This window comes from Euprymna scolopes, chromosome 36 (genome assembly GCF_053919585.1).
Source record: "Euprymna scolopes isolate OS-2025 chromosome 36, ASM5391958v1, whole genome shotgun sequence".
NCBI classification, from domain to species: domain Eukaryota; kingdom Metazoa; phylum Mollusca; class Cephalopoda; order Sepiida; family Sepiolidae; genus Euprymna; species Euprymna scolopes.
Genome location: NC_136517.1, coordinates 48,379,485 through 48,405,084, shown reverse-complemented (window position 1 = coordinate 48,405,084; position 25,600 = coordinate 48,379,485). Strand labels below are relative to the sequence as shown.

Genomic DNA, 25,600 nt, shown 5'->3' with positions numbered 1-25,600 from the left:
GCTAATAGAGAATATAATGTGGTGCCACATAATTCACAACTTTCTACATTTATCAATCATTTTCATAAACTTGTTCAACATTTTGTGCAATTCTTTAACAATCATTTAAGATTCAAATTTTTTTTTTCTTTAATATTAATCATGTAAATGTGTACACACAGGCATAGATTTCATTTATAATTTTTGTATCTTTTTTTATCAACAGCTTTCATTTTTTTTTTTTTTGTCATTGTATTATTTTTATTTATTTATTTTTTAATGTCGTTTGACAAGTTCACAGCTTTGCATCTTAAGTTAATTCAATTTGTTCTTTCTGTTTTTATTAGTGCTTGCTATTGAGCCAGAGGGGACAATTGGTATGTGTATTTTGAATTTGTTTTTGTTTTGGGCATGCTTGGGCCAGATTTTTATTGTATTGTGTTTTTTTTTATTATTTATTTTTATATTTTTCTTTATTTAAAAGAAAACAAAAAAAAAAGCAACCTAACTCTACCTTTGTAATATTCCTAACTGCATTATCTCTCATTTTTTTTTTAATTTAATTCTTTTACTACAATATTTGCAAGTCTTTTTTTCTCCACTGTTTCTACTTAGAAAAATCCCCCCCTTCAAAAGTACTAAAAACTCTTTCCCATTTGTATGTTGTTGTATCATCATAATTTTATTTTGTATTTTGTTCTCTACCTGCTCCATAAATATTTTAACTGGCTCTATTGCATGATGGCTAACCCTCCAACCTCTCTACCTCAGTATTTTTTTTTTTTTTTTTACTAAATGTTTTTAGTTTTAATATTCACCCTTAGTATGGAGATCTTTCCGTTACTCCTATCCGAACTTCTCACATGTAAATATAGATATAAGTTAAAACAAAACTACCACTTTCACTTGCACTAACAGCACTAACTTATTTTTCCAATATTCAGAAGAAAAACACTAGATAAGTTCAGATTTTACTTTCAACTACTGCAAAGTCTTCTTTTTTTTTAATTCTTTTTACTAACCTCCTAAAAGGAAGAAAAATCAAATGTATCTGCTGTATATCAACTCTTTTTGCAATTTAATTTTAATGCCATTTTATTCTTCACAGAGCTATCTGTCATTGTCCATGTATTACAAAAAAAAAAAAATGGCAGTAATGTGCAAATTCTGTACGAACAGCAAACACTATCCATCACTTTCCCACAAATTCATTTGAATACATATGTCCACACATCACATCAAATCAACATGGTTGCCAATGAGATTTTAATGTTTTATCCAGACCATATCTTAAATATATAATCTGCATGCATTGCGTAAAAATATATAAAAAGAACAAATGAAATATTTATTATGGTCTTATTGTAGGAACAGATGTGTCCAGTTTGCAGATTCATTTATAAACAGAGCAATTCAATTCTAAAGCAAATCATCGAATGTTCTGAAATCCCCCTTTATTAATTAATTTTTTTTTTTTTACGGGAGGGTGGTGCTATGAACGATTCTTATGATACAATGAATTGGTAGCTTTTTGGTGTGAGCATGAAAAGTGGATAAAGACTGATACTTATCTAATAATTTTCCAAATTTTCGACTTTAGACCAAGCTATTTCTCCATGTTGATAAGAAAATTGTAATGCATTGCAAATATACTTATTCTGACTCAGAATATTTGAAGAGAAGACTTCTTTTCTGTGGCAAATTTCAATTACTGATGAAAGCCATTTGCAGCAAAATTTACTATCACAGAATAGTAATATATTATTTTGTTTAATCTATCGTATAAAGGGCAATTGGCTGTGCATCAGGGAGGTCTATTTTCCAGACAGTTAATGTACTAATAAAAAGGAAGTAACTATGATTATTTTTTATTTTTTAAAATCAGTGTTAAATTTTTATGCAGACTCGTTCTTCGATGAATCTATAAAGATTAGTTTCTATCTGTATATCTAGAGAGAGGAATTAGTCTGAATGGAGAAGAGAGGGTGGAGATAGGGAAGAGAAAAGAATAGAGAAGAGACAAAAGTTTTAATAGAAATATGCTAGATGTTTTCTCTGTCAGTACTAAATGTTGAAACGAATATATTGACAAAAACTGTTGGGAAAAGAATTGGATAATATCTGAAAACTTTAATTTTCATGTTAAAAAAGATCGTGTGACACATTTGTAAATGGTATCTTCATTTCTAAGCATAACTCGACAAGTGTAAAGGTGGATAACATTTTTTTTATTAAAGAATCTAATAGTTGTCTACCTTTAGAACTAAAAGTTTGTTTTCCAGAATAAGTTTAAAATTGTGTAAACCAATATTAAAAACTAAAATCACTTTCACGTATCCCAGGCAATGCAGAGAAGGCGTAGTTACTACAGGGTGGAATGATAAATTTGTCGCTCTAACGAAAACAAAAGTGCAGCTTTATTTTAAAACTTTTATTGAAAAAATCAATTCAGGTAACTTGATTATGTAGTAGAGCTGACATATATTTAATGTAGCCACCTTCGGCCATAATCACCACCTCTGTATGGGTCCAAAACTGGAAGTATGCCTTTTCCACGAGCGCCAGCTGGAGCTCAGCGGATGGTGGTGATCAGACTGGCTTTGGTGTTGTAGGAGGTGATGTTCTCAACGTATGACCAAATGAAGTAGTTCAATGGATTCAGGTTAGGGGGTGGGGGTATACAAAGTTGTAGCACTCCTGCTGGAGCCAGGCCTGGATCTCTTTGGACTTGTGGGCCGGCACTAAGTCTTGTTACCTCACCCAGGGTCTACCAGCACCAGGGGTTCATCACACTCTTCAGCACATCCAGGTACACTTTGGTGTTGACTTTCAAGCCGACTTCAAAGATGTGAGGTGGCATGATGTGGCCTTCACTTGAAACCACACCATAACCATGGTCGGAAACTTTGTTGAACTGTGCCCTCAAGCATTGAACCATCCGGATTTGCATTTTGAAGGTGCTGCCAATGGTCCTGTTGTCATAACTTAGATCAGTAGAGAGCATGAGTTGTACAGTGGCGCATCTCTGATCTTGCTCGTTGAACATTGTGTCACTTTAAAACATGATAGAAGGCTCCTATCTCTCTTGGTATTTGTACACAACTGGCCAACTAGTAGATGGTGTGCAACATAAAAAGAAAACCAGTTTTCCTCAAAAAGAAATGGAATCATGTCTTTTCTTGGTAGACAATATTATCCTTCCGCTATGTATATTTTAAAGAATTTTGCTGGATATATGCTTTCTTTCTTTGTGCAAATCTTAATATAAAGTTTATATAAAATGTGTTTAAATTTCAAAATCATTGAGTAACCAGACATGTACAGGATCAAAACACCTTTTGTGAAACCCTTGAAACCAGATGTAACATAAATGAAATAATTACAGGCAATAAATATTCTAAGATAATTTACTTTTTATTTTTCCAAGTAACGAAAAAGTCTATCAAACATGTATATTTGATTATGTATGGAAGTGAAACCTGGCCAGTAAGGATTGAGGATACGTGTTGCATGGAGAGAAATGAAATGAAAATGATACTATGTTGTGTAATATGAGTTCTAAAGATAGATTTAGGTCTGATGACCTCAGAGGAAGATTAAATCTGCACAGTATGGAGCTTTGTGCAGAATAGAGGACTTAGATGATATGGCAACACTGGAAGAATGGAAGATTTTAGTAAATGTAGACTACTTTCGATAGCAAGTTCAGTTCACAGGATAAAGGCAAGGAAAACGTGTGGATGAAAGTGATAGAAAGAACTTGAAAGATAAAGATCCGACCAGAGATAGGTTAGTTTGGAAGTTAATATTTTATAACCGTCTAATGCATACCAGCGTGTAAATCTGACATTAAACTGGATATGATGATGATAATAAAAAGTTTGGGATTCCCTTTTCTAGACGTATTCTTCGTTCAGATAGGTGTATTCTTCTCGTTGGCCTTCTGTTAGACCAGAATGATACTTAACATCTCGCTCATTTTTATCTTAAATATATACTGCATGTTAATTGAAACATTTTTTGGTATCTTGCCAAGTCATAGATACGTGGGATTACTATGTTGTATTAAATTTAATTTTTTTGTTTTTGTTAAATGAAACCGTATCATTTTCTTCTACGGTGGGGGTCTACACTGGATTTGTTTGTTTGCAATGGTTCTATTTTGACTTGATGCATTACACAATCTGTCACCAGAGCTCTGGAGAAGGAAATCACTGTAGTTTTCCGTTAGTTTCTGCATCTAGATAGCAACTAAGTCCAAAATTTTATGCCAAAGTTAACTATTCCTAGCTAAAACTCAATACCATCTACTGAAAAAATGGCTTGTGGCTATATGTATTCAACCTTTAGGTTAGGCTCAAATTGTATCTGTTCTGTCTTGGCTACAATATTTATTTCATTTAATTCTTGCGTAACAATGAAGGATCAGCAAAGAATGTTCAATTTTCAAAAGAATATATGTATCTACGCATGTCAGGCATTTCTGTATTCTAATAGTTTTGATTTTCTTAGAAGCTGATTCTACGTATATGTACTAAAGCATATATGAATAGCTTATGACAAAATGAATTATGTACATTGCTTATCTTAAACACTTTACTGCAGTTTCATGGTTTATCCAATCTTCTGGAGTAATTTTATATATTAATACAATTCAAACTTTTTTTTTGTATTAAAATGTATAAAAACGTTCAGGAATTTATGAAAACCTATGAAAAGATCGGATAACCCTGAAACTGTAGTAAAGTGTTGAAATAAGGTATATTTATGTTATGCATTGTTATGTATATATTCTAGCTAGAATGCCTGCTCATAATGTGTGTATTCTTGAATACTTCAAAGCAATTAAAAACACTTTTATGGTAAAACAAAAAAAAGTGAACATAGCAATTATACAACTGAATGATGTATGAATTTCTATCTATTTCTGTTATTTAGTTTTAAAAAATTTCATTAAAATTAGAATTTAAAACAAACTGATGGTTAACGTTTTTTTTTTTTTGTTAAGATATACCCCTTTATCTTCCATCTTTAAAATTCCAGGAAGTTGAACCCCAAAATACTTCAATACAATAGAAAATATTTTTTGGTTAAAGTGTGTGTATGTATGTATGTATATATATATATATATATATATATATATATATATATATATATATAAAAGTTATGAGCTTAAAAATTTGAGAATCTGATGTAAATACAGTGTAAATTTCATTTAACTTTTGGAAGGTGGATACCAATACTACCCTCAACTAAATTATAAATATGACTTCCTTTATGACATACAGTATCATTCCTACCTAATTTAAATTTACCGTGTCTAATAAGCAAGGTAGAGAAATCGGAGGCAGTTAGGGATTTTGGATTGCGTCTAAATTATATTTTTTTAATTTGCGAAGAATTAATGGACATTCTGCTTATTGGAAAACTTTAAGGAATCATCTTCAGATGGAATTGATAGAAGTGAATGGGAGTAAAAAGTAGGAAAGTAAAAAAAATAAATAAAATTCTTAAAATGTAGACGTTGGTGGTGGGTTAAAATATTTTACCAATTCCACCTGAAGATGATTCATAATTGAATTAAAAGCGTTCATCATTCTTATAGAACTTTTATTAATACCTTTGATTTCAATATAAAAAAGATTATATGCAAAATTTTAAAAGAATAAAAAAGCAAAGTACTTTTGTATTCAATAATGTTTGCTTGAATGAAAAAATACTGCCTAAATATACCAATTTCAAGTATATAGCAGGAAGTTCATATTTATATATGTAAATGATTTTGGAAAATAGATATGCCAAGACTTATACCTATAAAACTCATTTTTTCATTTGTTTTTGTTCATACATCACTTCAACACCTTGGGATTCTACATATAAGTATATACTTGTGGCAACGAGTCGTCAGTTTTTAACAAAATGATTTTATTTATTTTTTTTTTTTTTTTTTTAATTTAATTCTTGAGATAACAAAAAAGAATTAAATTACAATATATGATTTACAAATATATCTTAATTTTATTTATTGCGGACTATTATTCTAATCTTAGTTGTTGTTTCACAACGTTTCAGCCAACTATTCCTCTGGCCTTCGTCAGATGGTAACTGCGACGGGATAAGAACGCCGAATCTTCTAACTGCATTCTCAGCAATTACAGCCATCCATATAGTTGGCCGAAACGTCGTGAAACAACAACTAAAAAAGATGAGGATAATAGTCCACAATAAATAAAATTAATAATCTTCATCTCAATAATGAATTCCAATTAAATCATATATATATATATATATTTTTTTTTTTTCTGTTTGTTACTGATTGTTAACTTTCAAGAATTGTTTCAGCTGTTCCTTGTGTTTGCTTTCTTAAAATGTTGCTCGAAAAAATACAGAGACAATGATGAGAGTAGAACATGAACATAAGGTTTATTTTCAGCAATCATTCAATGAACAATGTTTCTGAAAAAGAAGAAAGAATTGCTGTTTCCAATCTACTCATATTTAGTATTCATCATTCAACTGGCAATATATCTCATTATGTGATTTGAGACTTTAGTAAGTAATGGCTCATTAGTAAAAATATAAGCTAAAAAAATATATTGACAAAAAATTTTATTCTGCATTAGTCAAGCTATAATTTAAATTCCATCAAACTTTTGAAAATCTCTCTGATATTAAAGTTTAAAATTTAGATTCCATAATTAATGTAATAAATAAATTTAGTGCATCTGTTATAAACACAATATTTTTTTTACCGTTATCATTAAAGAAAAAAATAATGCATAGTTTTTTGGGTTTTTTTTTTTTTTTAGCCTTAAAAAATTTCTTAGCTGAACAACAAATTTACAGTTTGCCTATTGAGAGCCTTTCTCCCCCCCCACCTTTTTCAATTTTATAATGGACTTTATTATAATTTGAGACATCATCAAATTGGAGTTGCTATTTCAAACTTAAAACCTCAAGTGAGAAACAAAGGCTGGCACTGTGGAAAAATCACTTGAATAATCTTGGGAGTGGGGGTTACAATAGTCAATGCACTACTGATTGAAAATCATTAATGGACAGCTCAACATTAAAACTGGGAACTTTATCATGCATGAGCTTAAAGCACTTCTATGAATTTTTAAAAAAAATAATTGGATTGAATGAAATTCCTCCTAAAATCTGGAAAACAAATTCAATGGCATCCTGTTGAATTTCGCAGCTAACACCAAAACATCAGCAATGCATTGATAAATGGATACAAGAGTACATTTTTCCATTCTCAACAGAAAGGAAACTTTGGTATCGCATCAAACTATAAAGGAATCATTTTAACAGCCATTTCTGCCAAAGTCTACAATGCAATGTTGTTGAATCTAATTTGACATTAAATTAAGGCAATCTTTAAACGAAGTCAAAACGTTTTTACAAAAATAGACCAACATCTGCACAAATCTTTAAACTTCAGAGGATTCTAGAACGTTTATGTGAAAAAATTTTGAAAGTTGTCTTGTATTGTTCATGGATTTCTCTAAGGCTTTCAATATGGTAAGCACTCATTGTTCTACAAAGCGACAGGTATCAAGATAATTCAGTAGATCTTGGGAACTGTGCTATCAGCCATGGCAATCAGGAATTTAAAAGATTTCCTATAATTGTTAAAAGAAAAAAAAAAAAAAGCATTGAGTGTGACCATCCAGTTTTGGTCCAATTCTACTAAATACTGGAGTTCATTTTCTAAGGATTAATTTGTATGTATTTGATTTGCCCACATGTCAAATAGAGCTTGATATTAATAAATATATCCATCTAATAGTATATGAATTAATTTTACCGAGAAGACCTTCATGCCAGACCTTGACAAAAACTTTGTATATATCAAGTGCTATTGCCCTAGTTTCACTTCTCTTAAGCAGTGTATGAGATATATATTTAATATGCGTGCTGAGATGACCATTAGAATGGGGTTGCCTAAATTTATATTGTTGGTCAGAAAGAAGTTTAACATTTTCAAGGTTGTGAATTATTGCTAGATGGATTAATAAGTCAAAGATTTTAGCTAATAACAGGAGCCAACATAGAGCAATAATTTTGCTGGTCAGTTCTTGAAAACTTATGACAGAGGCAACTTTTCAGCAATCATTGGAGCAAGATTTGGCAAGGTATTATAAGTTTGGAGAGGACAAGGGCCAGCTCAGTAGAGATAAGATCTGGTTCACATGCTTTGAAGATGTGAAGCTTTTTAATCATATCTAGGACATGGGAAGGGGATAATCAGATCATCTAGTGTGGTTTCTATCTACAGTGTGAAATTGAGAAGGGAGTGGTTTGTGGAGTTTAAAGTAAATCTTTGGGCAAGCAGTTAAACTGCATTTGTCATGCAAGCAACATTATGATGATTGGTTAGTGAGGGAATGATTGATTTCTCATTATTAACCAATATTATTGATTTGGAGGATTGGACCTAGTAATTCACTCTCGTTCATTTGTTCACACTTTTCTCAATAGCTACTTCTCGAAGTTTTTGAAATTTTGCACAAACATTAATCATGGTGAAAGTAAATTTTTACCAGAACGGATTTTTTGGGATAACTCTAGTTGATCTCCTAGAGGGCATTATAGGGGTAAAATTGCCTCTAAATCCTTCATCCATTCAATTGTTCACTTTTCTCAATCATGCCTTGGATGTTTAAAAAATTTAGCACAAACATTAGTCATGGTGAAAGTAAATTTCTCCCTCGTGGAGGGGGATCCTGTATGGTTAACTTGTTTTGTCAAAAATTTCGATTTCTTAATTTCTGTGACTAAGAGTAGGTACTCTTCGCTGCAAATATTACATTTTTACAGTGGTTTCTTGATGCTATGAATTTTTCTGTTTGTAGCTGATTTATAGCGGCTGAAACAGTCAAATGTTTGCTGCCCATGTGCAATAGCAGCTGCACAGGTCAAAGTGAACCATTGGTGTATACTATGGAATTAGTGCAAATGCTTCTATGTCTGCTTTAACCTCCTATCTGCACTGTTCAGCAGGGAGAGAAAAGTTTTTACTCCAAGATGGATGTCTGAGATCTTCCGGTTTCCATTTAGCATAATGCATTACTACTCATAATTTGAATGGAGCTATCTCAATAAGTAGTAATTTAAACAAATATAGAAATAATTTCCTTTTTATGATGAGTGAGATTATATGGGGAAAAAATGCTGATGAATGTAGGAGCAATCGGGTTTCGAATCTGTGTGAAACACTCTCCATGTCTCACATTTTTTCTTCATCCTTCGATATTTTTAAAGCGACTCCAAAGAACACTTTTTTTTAATCTCTTATTGGATCTACCAAATACGAACCTCATACTCTCACTGGATTTCTACAACACTAATTATTGGCTGAGTATTTTTTATTTTCCTATAAACTTTTACTTCAAAAACTTTTACAACTATCATTTTCAAAAATTGCGCTAAGCAGCAAAATGAGATTTTTATTTATATATTCCTTTTGTTGATGTTTTTTTTCCCCCCTGAGGAGAAGAGCCTATCTTTGAAACTCCATGAAATAAGGAATTTTTCTCACTTTTTTGTTTTTTTGTATTTTTTGTTTTTAATAAAATATGAATTTAATTCTATAATATCGTGACGTCTATTACTTATATATATGTGATGCGTGTCATACACAGGCAGCTGTTTCATTGCATCGCAGCTGTTAAATAGAGAAAGAAAAAAGTAAGACAACAAGAATGGATATTAAGATATGTCGATCCAGCCTGTATATTTAACAATGAAAATGTTATTACAATCTTATCGTGATCAATCAATCTGACTTACTATCAAACAGATGCTCTGTGCACCTGAGATACACATAGGGCATTCATAAACCTACCAATATTAGTTTCTAATGGAGCACAATTGATGGGATCGTTTTTCTAGTTTGCAGCCATATATTCACCTAATCATGACCTGATCATTATGCCAAAGCCATTCAGAAGTATTTAATAATTGTTTTGCTAACTAAACCTATGTCCAACTTCAAAATGCAAAATAGGTTATTATTGAAATCAACTTTGTGATCCTTGAAGTGCCTCGTGCCGTATTCCAGTGTATTTATCACTCGTATCCATGTAGTCCAATAGATTCTACTCTGACTGGAATATTGGTGAAATGTTGATGGTTTTCCTTATTTGTACTGATGAAGAGATTTAATAAAATTTGTCCCAGATATTTGCATACACTAAAATTTTATTGATGTCAATCTTTGAAACTTGTCTATTTAATGATTGTCATAAGTTTATCTCAAGTTCTTATATTTGGTTGGACCAAAGTCCTAACCATAGAGCTGATTTAATACCTGCAGTATTCATTAGTATCTGATTGACTTGATTTACTTCATCTAAGGAACTTTGAGATTTTTTTTTTTTTTCTAGTCATGATATTAAGCCAAAGCATTTTTAAAACTTTTCGCCCCAAGCAAAGCATATTACCACTTGGAACATAAGGGTTACTATTTGAGATGGTGTCTAATAGGATTGTGAAGAGTTAAGTAGCAAGATGTCTGTTCACATTATATTTAAACTTCTGCAAGTTTATACAGTCAGAAACAGGGAAGGAATCCCCAAATCTAGCAGTCCAAGAAACTATTATAATACAGGGTGTCCAGAAAGTCACTGAAGGGTTTTGAACTTAAATAGATTAGTTATTTTTGATTATATCTTTAATTTTAACACAATCTGACTAAGATATTGAGAAATTCTTTTTACAAAAATGCAAAATTCGAGCAATCGTTATTTATGAAAAATGTATTTCAAATATTGCTCATTTTCAGCTTCACATATTTGTGCTCTGTCTAAAACATCATTCATGACAGATTACAGAATCTCTGGATTGCGATTTAACTCCCTTATTTTGTTCCGTGAGCTGGCAAGCCCCAAACCCTGCAAGAATTGAAGGAAAACATCAGGAACAAAATAAGAGTTAAATTGCAGTCCACATATTCTACAATCTGTCATGAATAATGTTTTGGAAAGAGTACAAATATGCAAAGTTGAAAATGGGAAAAATTGAAAAGACATTATTTTACATAAAGATTGTTTGAATTTTGTGTGTGTGTGTGTATATATATATATATATATATATATTTAATTTCCTAATGTCTTGGATTGTGTTAAAATTACAGACAGATATCATCAAAATTTAAGCTCAAAACCCTTCAGTGACTTTTTGGATACAGTGTAGAAGACTTTCCGGCATTTAAGGACCACAACAGTAAAGGGATGAGATTTTGATGCTTGTCGGGTTAGTCGGGAATATGTACATCAACAAGTGCTATGAATTCATCAGCACCTTGCATTAAAATACTTGTAAAATAGCTACAGGGGTGCAACATTATGATGATAGGATAGAAATTCGAGGTTGGCCAATAGTGCAAGATCTATTAGATTTGAGACTCTTTTTGGAGCCTATCTAAAAGTGAGAGACTAGTGGTAGGTTCACCAGCCCAGATGTGACAATAATACTCTATGTATGAGCTGAATGTGGCTTTGTAAAGATATAGGATGCTCTCTGGTATGAGTAATTTTCTCGCACAGTAGAGGGATCCCACCTTGTTTGTATTGGCAGTGTCCTCAATGTATTTGTCCTAATTCATGTTGCCTTTGAATGTTTGGCCGTGGATTTTGAAAGATGGGCTATCAGGTAGGGTATTATTTGTTATGACAGTCGTCGGGTGAGAAGGTGTTTTTGTAATTGTTAAAGAAATTTAGTCTTAGTAGCATTAAATGTTACCAAACATTTATAGCTCCATTCCACTACAGAATAAAGGTAATTTACTAGGGTTTCTGCTATTGCTATAGATGCGTACATTCATTTTTCTCTTCATGTCTATTATAGAGCATGATGTCATCAACAAATATACTTATCTTGGAGACCTTATTTAATTAAAGAGAGATTCTGGCCACACTCCTCTGATGGGTCTCAATTGAAAACTCTACTTTTAAATGCTGTATTCATTTACATTTACTTCAAATTTTATTATTCTTAAGTTTCTCTGCTTATTTTTATTATCTCCCTTTTTATTCTTTCGTTCACCAAAGTAAAATTCTCCATCTTTCATTGTTGCTCTTGGCTAATTCAACTTTCTTTGACTGCTGAATAAATGAAATAACGTTTTAGAACCAACTTTAACTATTTAAATGAAAGCACGGTTTCAAATTATGTACAATTTTTATTTCATTAATTGAATATTTATTGAAATTGCAAATGCAAGTATGAAAGATTGTTAGATTTTTAAAAATCTTTTATTTAAAAAAATTGTTTTATTCTTTTCTTAATACTTTTTAAATAATTTTCTTAATCCTTTTTTAATACATTTAAATTTTTTTTAAATCATTTCTCCCCAAAAATTGACCACAATGCATTGTGAGCTGTCAATTCACCCCTCTTTCCAGCCTCCAAACAGAAAATTTACTTTATTTTATTTTTTTACTAAAAATATGTAAGAATTAACTTTTCTCTCACATTTTTTAAAATATTTTCGTTGAATTAATTGAATAATGTAAAAGAAGAGTAAATTCTTTATCTTTTTAAAAAGAAAAAAAATAACTGCATTGCAGCTTGTCTTTTGTAAATGTAAAAAAAGAAACAAAAACTTCTATTTCTACCCAGGCAATGCTGGTTAAGACAGCTAGTATTTAATGAAAAAGGTAAAGCTATTCATCACTTGATATCTGAATAAAACTTCAGTTTCATGTGTATGTCTGTCTTTTAAAGTTGGTAGACTTGGACATTTTAGTAAAGGAAACACTGTTTCTCTGCATGTGTAAGAGGTATCTTAATTAATTTCTGGTGACCTTTCACCATTTAAATTTCAGATAATAATAAAGCGAATACTCCAGCCTCAGGAAAGAAATGCTCCCAAGTCTCTGAGACATGGGATAATAAATCCAGTTGTAAGAAACTTCTATTATGTTTAAAATTGTCAAACTTGCTCAGCCCCATTCTTGTTGGCTGCATTCTTTCAAAAAAATTTTTTAATTATTATTAATGCTGTTTTAGTCAAACAAGCGATAGCCATCATCACTTTTTGTGCTCTCTCTCTCTCTCTCTTTTATTCCGCAAAAAAAAAAAAAAAAAATTGTCTGCATTGTTATCTGGCAGCTTTTTTTTGTCTATTGTCTTCCTTTCCTGTTATTTTTTTTATTTTTTTTTGTTATTTTTTTTTTTTGTGCTTTTCAAGTGAACTGCAACAAACCTGTGCATTCAAATCTGGTGCCAAAAGGTAGGGGCACCAAAAATTTGGATTTAAAAAAATATCATTTTCAGAGAATTTAATATGGAAAATAAAGAATAAAATATAAGGAATGCTTGATAGTAAGTTAAGACTGAGATAAATATTTAAAAACAAAAACGTATTTACTTTTTTTTTTAAATTTATTTTTTTCAATTTTTAATTATTTATCCTCCAGTCTATGATAAAGATTAATGTGTATTTGTATATAAATATAAAATCAGTCCTATCACACGAAAGTGAGCGAGTAAAAAAGAAAAAGAAAGCTTGTTTTTTTTTCTTTTTGAACTCACAATCTTCATATCAGACTCCTGTATCCAACCAATTATACTCATCCTCCTCCACTAAATATATTCAGTGTATAAAGAATCAAACAAGCCATATTAAAAGTTTTAATATTTTATATAGAAAGATGGTAACAATTTGGGTTTTTTTTTTTTTTTTTTTTTTTTTTTTTCATAAGTTTTTATTTTCTCTTTATAGATGTAAGGGCATCAATTCAGGCTGTTTTATATATATATATATATATATATATATATATATATATATATATATTAATGAGTAATGTTAATTGAAAAAAAAATCAATTTTACTAAATTTTTGAAGTCTAAGGTATGACCATAATCTTGAGTGCCCTATACCATCCAGAATTTCATGATAATCTGTCTAAAATTTAAAAAAAAAAAAAACCCTCATTTAAACGGAACAAATAAAAACGTTTTTTTAGCTATTTTTAGGTGATTCCTTACATGGCTGAGAAGATAGAAAATTTTCAACAAAATCCTATTACTCCTAAGTTTAATCTCTCCAAGAGTGAGCAGTCCCATGTATGGGTTTCATTGTTTGCAAACTATTTATCCACAAAACAACTGCCTACAAAACAAATCTATAAATTTTTGAGGATATTAAAATCTTTTTAACAGATCTGATGCAATAGACTTGACATGCTGTAAAATTAGACAATCGGCTAACTCTTAACTTCAGAGTGGTCTACTGTATAACGTGGTCATTTCTTGTCTTTATGACTTTTTTTTAGTCACTTGTAGAAATGTAGCCATACTATGAATTAATGTCTTATGCAGTACCAACAATATACATTTTTAGTACTTAAAACTTATGATTTTAATGCCTGGTGTACTAAACATCTCATTTTTATAGCTGTTTTAATGGGTTTTTTTATTTTTATTGGCACTTTGTTTCTAAAAAATAAATGAAATTAACATTCTGCATTTTTAGTATATTTTGAATAAGCAGAAGATAAAAATAAATTCATATTTGAGACAAGTTATTTTTTAAAATGTGCTAAATTTAAATTGTCTATTATAGAAACAGGAGTAAGTAAATTATTGACAGCAACTATGTAATTAAGTTTCACTTGTATGTTGGAAATCGCTCTGAAATAAAAAAAAAAAATAAAAAAAATAAAATAAAAAAATGGTATTCTGTATAGTGCTGTCTGGGCACGTCTATGGTTACACAATTGAAAAAAATTATTTAAAAGTGCACATATTTTTCAAAGCAGAGATGTAAATGAAAGGAGTTTCAACAGACGTTATAATTTTATTTCAACCTTGCTTTAGCAGACTGCCAAGTTTCACTGTCTTGTCTGAACAAGTGGAATAATGAGGTTATGGTCAAATTGAACCGTTCTGTACCAGTGATACTTTTACCAGAACGCTAACTTTTATGCAAGGACATTTTTACAGTGAGAGGATCGGGTAATGTTTTCACTAGATAGATCTTCATAACCATATACTTTATCAAAGTAGTTACAACATTATCATAGTCTTCATTTGTACTTGATAACCATAAAAATATATTTTATTTATAACTTGGAAATTATAAAAATAACAAATGTTATTTAGGAGTTAAGGGATGTACAGGAATCCTTATTCGTTCTCAGGAAACACCCGAGTTTGTTTTGAAACGTTCAAAAACTATGAATTTATTTCAATCCCTCCTCCTACCCAATGCTAAGTTCATCCTTGTATCTTAACCCAAAAATAGAACATTATAAAATGTTACAAAAATAAATTGGGGGGGGGGGTATGGTTATATGAGCTAGCTACAAAATATCATAGGGTTCTTAATTCAATTCTGTGCAACACTTCCCCCTAGCATATATATAAAACTAATCTTCTTCATTAATAAAAGTTTGATGTGTTTCTGATCAACACGAATACATGAAACAAAAATGATCTGTTTGGTTTTATATGCACACAAATAATCATTTCTGATTAGCACAAAAAATGTGATGCAAATTAGTTTCCATTGCCATCTATCTTCTAATCATTCAAGTTAACAAAGAGGAGATAACTCTCATTGACTAATTCTATAGCATTAACAAAGTAGCACTTTACACGAGAAATGCTAGTTTGGAAATTCCCAGATGCTTATTATTATATCTCTGCTCTGTTATTTGTTTTGTCTCAAACTAAATTTTAGCTTACATGCAGCTGGAGACTACTTTTGTATTCAATGTATTCTAGAAATTAATGCCACATTGGACAAGCCAGACAGATTAATGAATTGTGATTTTAGAATAAAAAAAATAATAAATAATATTTCTGATAATATTCCAAAAAATTTAAAACAAATTAATAAAAAATAATTTAGAGCCACCTACCCCTTGGACAAAAAATTATTACACTGTATAAATAGAACTTTGGAACAAATTTTTTTTTCTATCTAATACTATTTAGAGCAATATGGTACAATAAAATTGAATTACATAGAGTTTGGAGATTATACCAATTACTACGAAAACAGTTTCATGCAAGCCAAGAATTCAACTTAATTAAGAAATAAAAATACAGAAAAATCTTTGTACATACACATCACGGAATGAAAATGTCATATTCCAAAAATTACGTAAATTGATAAAGTAGTTTTCTTTAACTAAGAAAATCAAATTTTATGACGAAGTGAGATAGTTGGCTGGATCAACTATATTTAATATAGCGAGACAACTTAATTTGAACTACCAAGATTTTAAAATCAGTCTTGTGATGTTTATCTATGACTAGCATGGGTACCTGGCGTTGCCTGGGTGTTTGGAGGTGTATGCTGAGCAAAAAAAAACAAAAAACGGTCAATTTTTTTAACTTTGACCTCTATTATAACCCCTTAACATTTATTGTTTTGGGCTTAAATCAAGTTATTAAGTTAGATCCATGTTCAAGAAACCTATATCTAAAATTTCAAGTGTTTAGACCCAAAATTGTCGGAGTTTGGTAGAGTTCTCAAAGGTCAAATCGTTGAACTTTGACCCCTTAACAGCCAAATTTCTGTCCGAAAACTGATCATATAGATTTCCCCAAATCTCAGTACCCTGTGTATCAAAGTTTGAGTCTGTAGACTAAAAATTGACAGTTATTGTGTAGGGAAATGTACACAAACAGACACACATATTTAGAGCAATATGGTACAATAAAATTGAATTACATAGAGTTTGGAGATTATACCAATTACTACGAAAACAGTTTCATGCAAGCCAAGAATTCAACTTAATTAAGAAATAAAAATACAGAAAAATCTTTGTACATACACATCACGGAATGAAAATGTCATATTCCAAAAATTACGTAAATTGATAAAGTAGTTTTCTTTAACTAAGAAAATCACACATTCACTTTTATAGATATATAGATTTACTATTAAAATTGCAAAAACTGATTATATATATATATATATATATAAAACGCTACTTGATCAATTTACATGATTTTTGAAATATGACATTTTCATCTTCTAACTGGTATATTATATATCAAAGATTTTTCTGTACTTTTTTTTTTTAGTTAGGTTGAATTCTGAATAATGACCAACAGTTCTCCTCTGTACTCATAGGTCTCTGTTGTTAACCCAGAAATAGACTATGTATCCATTTATACTGTAGGTTATCCATCAATTCAGATACAAGCAATCAGAATCGCCAGCTACTGATTTGGACACTCTTTGGAATTTTACATGCTTGCCTTTCCTGGAAATGAGATGCAGTGAATTCATTTGGATCCAGCTTAAGCCATCCTGCATGAATAGCTTTTCAATTATAGTACACTAAAATTAAAAAACAATAGCATAAAACAATTATTAAAACAGGTTCTTAAAATATTTTGTACAAATATGATGTAAATGACTAAATGATTAAGCGCTTTCAAAAGAGTTGTAGAGTTAGAATTGATGTTATGAAACGCTTGGCGGGGACTGGAGATAACTATTTTGTGCAGGTGACTGTGTCTATATCTATTTGAATGAATTGGCTTGAAATGAAGAAGAAAATAGGATCACCAAAATTCCAGATAAAAATGCCAACATCTTCTCTACAATTAAATCAACTTTAAGTTTCATTAACACAGGAACACAAGGATGTAAGGCAAGTTGGTTCACCAGGCAGGCTTTAGTTATAGAAAGAATTGAATTAGGGTGTTTAAACTTATTCTTCTGCTTCATGGCAAGAACAAAGTGGGTTTTTTTTTTTTTTTTTTTTTTTTTTTAAACATCAGGTCTACACACTGTCCAAAAACTGTTTGTATTTTAATACCAAACCCAAACTGGGCAAAAATTAGGAACACTGAGTATGTGCAGTAGTGTTGGACTGTATTTCTGTGCAAGTTTTAACATACCTATTTTATCCAATCAAGCCACAAACTAATCACTATGCAAGCGATTATGTGTAAAGCAATAAAGGAAGTCAATCTTGGTCATGTAACTGCAACAGAGTATTGAAGATATATTTCAGATCAAGTGTATTAGCGAGCCAAAATAAATTGGTGGCACTTGTTTATACTAATGTGCACATATGGATAATTTTGCATTTATTCAACAGAAATGCTTTCATGCACTTGCTTAAATACTTTTACTGAAATTGCTTTGTGTACTGCTTTGTTTTATCTATTTGTTCAATTGTTGAAACAGCAGGACGCTATATATTTATTAAAAAAAAAAAAATTTGTTGGCTTTTAATGGAAATTTTGTTTTTTTAAATCAAACGGTGAAATTTGAAAAAAAGAAAAAAAAGAAAATCTTTGTAAATTTTTTATTCCATCATCACTCCAATAAAAAATAAAATTCTGTTTTGTTTCTAGAAAATGAGTATAAAGTTTAATATTAATTCAAAAGCATGAAAGGAATTTGTTATAATTTCTGGAAAATGTTAGCCAGATAAAAGGATTCCCGTGAGTTGCAAAAACAATCTGTGTTTGAGAACCCCCCCCCCATCCAACTACTTCTTTAAAGATGAGTTTCTCTCCTAAGTAAATTGTTATGGTTATTTAAGATGGTTACACAATTTATGTAAGTGTTACTGTATAGAATATGTTCAGATTATGCCGAGACAGACTATAATATACATGTCCAAATATAAAAGATATACTCATAATAAGTGAGCTACACAAGTGTTTAAGCTTTCTATCTTGGCAAAAAAGCGTCAGTCTAAAGCAGTGGTTCCCAACCACCATGCTGTTGCACATTAGTGTGCTGCAAAATGATTACTAGTGTGCCGCATATAAGTGGAAGTTACAAGTTGTTATAGGTGTGGGGGGAGCTGTCATATCATTATAAACAGTTGTTTGTATTAATACCAACTCACACATTATTACTTGTGCAATATTGATGCTTAAATATCAAAAAAAGAATAAATAAAATGTATAATAAATTGTTTAAATTATAGTTTTTGAATTTTCCATAGGAATAAACATTGGTAAGCATAGTCAAATATTCATCAATGCTCAATAATGTGCCACCATGCAAAAAAAGCTTGGCAACCACTGGTATGAAGCCATAGATTTACATTCTAAAATTCTTCTTATAGTTAGGCAATATGTGCTCCAACTAATTAGTCCATTTCCTTATTTCCATGAACTTAAGAATTTCCCTGCCTACTTTTCCACATCACTCAAGATTGTCCCAGAATCATTGTTCATCAAGTGATTAGTTGCCTGCTTATCATTCAATTATGAAAAACTGTCTAGCAAAGCGTTAATTTTGAAATTTAAAAAATAAATTCATTTATCTTACACTGACTTACGAAAGTTGTTTACATTTAAACACAAAATAAAGATAATGAATTATCTTTATTTTGTGTTTAAAATATTTGAAATAATGAATATAACTTTTTAAATCAAATTCTATTTTATATCTGAATTCCAGTGATCCTCAAATTTCCCTCATGTACCCTATTCACTTTAACTTTTCCAATCTCGTCTGATTCCAAACATGCAATTAAAAGAATATACATATTACTTTTTACCTATATATTTTTAGGGAGAAATTTTTTGATTTCAAAAATAACATTGTTTAATTCAATAGAAAGTATTAGTGTTTTAAAACTTGGAGCAGAATGTTTCTTAAATAGCATACGCATTGTCTTAAGAATTGCTTTCCAACACCCTGGAAAACCTCATCAGTATGTCCCATATTTAAGAATTCAGGTGATTGGTCATCTTCCTCTCAGTACCAATAAGTCTCCTGTGCATTATAAGTTGCTGGAATCTGTGTTAAATAGAGAAGTAGTCAACCACCTCAGCAAAAATAACCTAAGTAACATGCAATATGGTTTCCATTCTGCTAAATCTACAGCAGATGTGTAACGATTATATATCATGGGATTAGTGTATCTCTTGATGAAGGCTTAATTTCTAGGACAATTGCTCTTGACATATCAAAGGCCTTTTGATAGGGTATGGCATAATGGCTTACTTCACAAGATCTCCAGCTACGGTACAGCTGGAAATGCCTTCTCAATTATGAAATCATTCCTCTCTTATAAGTTCATAAGAGAAGTGGTTGATGGACTGAAATCAGACGCTCCCAGTATTAATGCTGGAGTCCCTCAGAAGTCTATCCTGGGCCCAACTCTCTTCCTAATCTACATCAGTGATCTCCCAAATTATATCCCTAAGATAATTCGTAGGCATTTATGCTGACGATACTACTATCTATGGCAACATTTCCGAAGTCGTAAAAAATGACCAAATTCTCTCTGATTCTCTCTCTCCTCTGATCTTGAGCATGTGGTACAATGGGGGAAAGAGGTGGCTGGTTAATTTTAATGCATCTAAAACTAAGCTTCTATCTTTACATCATCAATGCTCTGATCCCCATCTGGCATCAATTGAAATGAATGGCTCTTGTCTTGGGGAGGCTTCGTGTTTTGACAAGCTTCTGGGTTTGATCTATACTGTTGATCTGAAATGGAACATGTACATCAAATCTGTTGCCAAGGTCGTTGGAAAAATGGTGGGATTATTCTACTGCTCCAGTAGATATCTCACTGCTGATGCAATTCTCTGTGTATAAGAGCCAGGTACATCCAAGGATGAAGTACTGTTGCCACATTTGGGTAGGAACTGTTAAAAGCACCTTACTCTGCCTTGACAGAGTTCAAAATAAACTTCGTAGCCGAGTGGAGGATGCACTTTTCTCTTCCCTGCAATCTCTTTCCTACAGAAGAGACATTGCGAGGCTTTCTCTGCTTTATCGTTATTTTCATAGCAAGTGCTCGTCTGAGCTCCAAACTATTGTCCCGCCCTCACTAAACTATCACGAAAAACACTTGTCTAGTTAATTTCCTCCATTCTTTATCTGTGCCTAAACCTAAATGTAGATTCCATGAACAAAGCTTCTTTCTTTGAACTGCATGCCTGTGGAACTCTCTTCCGTGTCCCTACTTTCCAGCTGACTACAATATGGTTGTCTTCAAGTCCAACGTAAACAAGTTCTTGATGAGCTATCCTCCTAAATAATCCAAATTTCTAATACTAACGAATACAGTATTGTCCCATTGACTACTGTACACTTGTTAACTCATTTAAAGTTTTATATACATACATGCATGCATGCATACATACGCTAGATGAATACCCGTCCCAGGACAGGTAAATCTAACTCCCACCCCAAACAGAAGTTTTGCACAACGTTTATGTCCTCTTACCTTTTAAAGATTAAAATCAAGATATAATGAGACTAAACCTTCATTATGTCTAGAATCCTTATTTTATTTTGACCAAAATCCATTGCATTATTTTGATTCTAGAAAATGTCTAAAAACTTAAGAGTTCTTAAAAATAAATTGAAATTTAGAGAATCTTGCTAAATTGGTGTTTAATTACTATGAATTTAATTCAATGCAAATTTGGTATATTTGTATTTTCAAATGAGTTCAAATGCCCATGTTATGCCCCCTAAAGCCCTTTAAACTGATCCAAAACCACTAAAATTGTGGAAATATTTATTAAATGATATCTAATAAAAATTCACAACATTTGGAATCATCTCAATTTTCATTAAAGATTTTGTTTTACTTTCTTTACATAAAACTAAATATGACCAACAATTCTGTATTTTTGAGATGAAATATGAATGCTTGTGTTTTGTTGATTAATCTGACTACTATTCTCATCTGGGGTGTTATTAGCACAACGTTTCAGTCACTGCAACCGGCGACCTTCTTCAGATGTTGGATCCCATGCCTAGTAGCTGTGTTCCAAAACTCATAATGATCAGTCAATTAATTTGGGAGTCAAGCCTGACATACAAATATATAGATATACACATACCTAACTTTATATATATACACACACTAGCTGGCCATCTGGTGCTGCCCAGTCATAAAATGTTTTAATATATTTTAATGTATGCAGATTTAATATATTTTAATGTATGCAGACTTATTTTATTTTTTTTTTTATATTGTACTTATTATATAGTAGTGATTTCAAAAAAAAAAAAAAAAAATTGACTTGAATGCCATCAGCTAGAATCAAAACCAAAACATGTAGATCTCCAGCCTTATTCATTACTATCTGAGACATCAACAGATGAATATGAAAACTGTAAAAAATGAACCAACTGTATATTTGTGCATGCATGTAGAAGCACTTTAAATCAACTAATACTTGCTTAGTTCCAATTTTAGCAAATTTGTTCCACAGGTCTGAACCCTCTATATATCTAGTTTCAAGTCTGTAGACCAAAAATTGACAGTAGTTTGATTGACCATTCCTCACACAGGCCGACAAGCTCACTTATATATGTATATATACAGTGTCCTTTTATAACTACATGAGTTATCTAACAAAAATACTACAGGCACACATCTTCTAGCCTTCTTACAAGAAATATACATGTTTTAATTTTTTCATTTTATTGCAGTATTTAAAGTATAATTTTGCAGTTAACACATAAATGAAACTTTTACAAACGCTTTAGTAATGTTTCTAAATTTAAGTTTACCATGACGACAAAAAAGGATATGGATTGATTTCTGTTAAATTTTATCAGCAAACTGCAAATATTAAGGAAATTAATAATTTGTTTCATATACATTTGTATTTTCTTCTAAAAGATTTTTTAATAACGTTTTTATCATTAGAAAGTTTCAATTGATTGTTTTTACAATAACATCCATTTTTATTTTGTGTTTGTTTAAATTATTATTTTAAATCATCAAATCGTCATTTAGCCAAAATATAAAATATCTGTGAATCAGGAAAAAAAAGGCAACTCAAAGTCTGCAGCAAACTGTGTCAGATAAAAAGTTTGCATCAGACTTTTTTTTTTTTTTTTTTTTTTTTTGCATAAAATAAATAAAATGCTGTTTCACGGTTTTGAATTTGGTTTTAGTATTATAAAAAATATTATTTTATGAAATATGTACTGATTAAAAAAAAAAAAAAAAAATTTTTAGAAAACTAGAAAAACATTTTTATCTGATACTTTGCTGCGGACTTAGTTGTCTTTTTTCAAATCACAACAATATCTTTCGTTTTTATTTAACATGGCAATTAATGGTTTGATGTTCAGTGGATTTTGTAGAATTGTACTTTGTTGAAAGATTAAAATTCTTGCAGTTTGTCTCTTCTCAATGAAAGCCATACATAATTTCTGAACATAATCTTCTGGTTGAGAACCTCTTATTAATTGTTTTGTTTTTTAAAATGATTTTATATTGCCTTATTTACAAAAAAAAATCTTATTTAGTAAACTAACTGTATATCAGCCCTACGGTTGTAGAAAGAAAAAGGAAATCACTTAAAAATATATTTCCAAAAGCAAATTATAAAAAGCTGATTATGTGCGCTTTTTTTTTTGTGATTACATGCATACTCCAAAGAGCTTTATCACATGCTTGAGAACAAAATTACACCACTTATTTTCTTGGCCAAGTCTTTTAGCTATTAGGTGCGACACATCAGTATCATTAATAATCTGGTTGGCTTATCTGTTTAATTGTTGTGTTATGTTTTTTTGTTCTTTTCATTGAACTCGTCTTCATATATTTTATGGACATATCTGGAGTCTAGTAGGCAGGAAAATGTGTCCAAATCACATTTTCTTAGAATGGCATCATTGATGGATCTATTAATATTAAGTTTCTTTCTGATTTCTGCAAATCTTGGTCTATCTTGAAAATAAATGTAAGGATAGCTCGTAAACATTTCCTTTCAAAGAAATTGCGCTCTCTTTCTCTCGCACATACTATATAGATATAATAGAAACTTCCAATGCATTGTAACATCTTAACTTCCGAGATGTTATGTCTTTCTTGTTCCATACATGTATTTTTTCTTTTTAGTCGTTCAAATGCAGAAATTGCCATTCCTATTTTTCTGTTAATCTCAAATGATGATCCTGGAATCACTAAGGCAAGAAATGCAAAATCATCAGTATTGATGATAGTTTCATATCTTGTGATGCATAGCAAAAGTTTTAATCTGTCTCTTGAAAGAAGGAAATCTAATAATCTATTGTTGCTATCTGTCTGTCTTTGGAAACAATGGAATTCTGTGCTTCAGGTGAGTCCATTGTCAATTTGTAGCATTTACTATATCTGTGCAAGCCTATTCTTGATTGCCAGCCTCCATTGCAGTTGCCACAGGTGTAGGTGGCTGCTTACTCAATATCAACAAAGCTTAAATATTGACATTATTAGTCAAAATAACATTTTACTTTTACTTTCCTATCGCTTTGAATATCTTTCATTTTTGATTTGAATAGTTCTAAGAAAATATTGCAGAGAAATTTATTTTTTTGACCACCTATCTACAGACATTTATGACTGATGCTGTTGAAAGTTATTGATATTTTTATGGTTATATGATATGTTATTCAATTTTCCAGAGGATATGCAAATTAATACATATATATATATATTATATTAATTACTATCATGGAATTGAGAGTTCTCAGTCAACCAGAATCAAGCTAAGAGTTTAGTTATTAGATCAGGTGAAAATTTAGAACTTGTCACTTTGTTTCAGTTTACACTTTCTGTTATATGTTAGCCTGATTCAGCCCTCTTCCGTTTGGGATGTCTTATATAATTGCAATGCATGTTTTTTTTTTTTTTTTTTTATCTTTCATGTAGATTCTGATTCAGCACCGAGCAATGTAGCAACGGGCAATTCACATGTTTTGAATACGAATGAACACAAAGCTGGTGATAAAAAGACAGTTGATAACCAAAAGGAAGGCAAATCAGATAATCCTGAGAAAAAAGAGGAGGAAGTGAAAAAGAAAGTCACTCGGAAAGAAAAATCTGTTCTGCAGTCCAAACTGACAAGACTGGCCATCCAGATAGGTTATGCTGGTGAGATTTTCTTTTTATTTTCGTTATAATATCTAGAGTATACATGTTGACAAATGTGAATGTGTGAAATGTTCCATTTCTCAAACAGATAAATTCAACATGGAAAAAAAAAAAGTCAAACTTTTTTATCTACCATTAAAATATAGACGCAATACGTCTGATATTTGTAAAAGTTAGCTTTATTATAGTGATCATCTGTTGCAACCAGAGACAATTCTCATTTTTATACTTAATAATAATGATAAATGTCTTTAATTTAATATTTTTCAAAATAGGCACTTATAGATACTCTTTAGTCCAACTCCTCTATTCTTCATAACAATAAGTAAAGAAAAAGAAAAAAACAATAACATGAAAGCAAATTCGTAATTAATATACTATTACATGTGGAAATTGGGTACTCCTCACCAAATAGAACAATACTCATTAAACAGACATGCATTATACACTTATGGTGCTTGTGTATGCTGCTGATCTTTTAAACCAACACATTTTAGGTGAGTACAGTGTTAGTATTTGTGTGTCATGTCCAAACTAGTATAGATTCCAAAAATTACAAAAAATGATCCAGTAGAAAAATAATTAAGTAAAAAGAATTTATGCCAAATTAATGAATTTTATGTTGTAACATGGAAGAATTGTGCGACCAATTTAGCCTGACGGGGGAGATTAAGTCATCTCTAAGGTCTGTTATTTTTAAACACACAATCCCTGGTAATGTAATTATGGATGATTTTTTTTTGGGGGGGGGTGTTAAAAATACATCTACTACCAGATCA

The 25,600-nt window shown here is 30.8% G+C and overlaps 1 protein-coding gene across 28 annotated transcripts in view; it reads left to right on the top strand.

The window, feature by feature from the left end:
* Positions 1-25,600, top strand: part of LOC145260458 (plasma membrane calcium-transporting ATPase 2-like) — a 567,808-nt gene that overhangs the window by 432,346 nt on the left and 109,862 nt on the right. For 14 of the 28 annotated variants that reach the window (XM_080118534.1, XM_080118532.1, XM_080118535.1 and 11 more), the window contains 2 exons: positions 327-356; positions 24,600-24,821. In XM_080118534.1, coding sequence (XP_079974660.1) covers positions 327-356; positions 24,600-24,821 — 252 coding nt within the window. Of the gene's footprint in view, positions 1-326; positions 357-12,815; positions 12,894-24,599; positions 24,822-25,600 lie in introns of all 28 variants that reach the window. The other 14 variants (XM_080118531.1, XM_080118529.1, XM_080118540.1 and 11 more) reach the window with 2 other exon arrangements.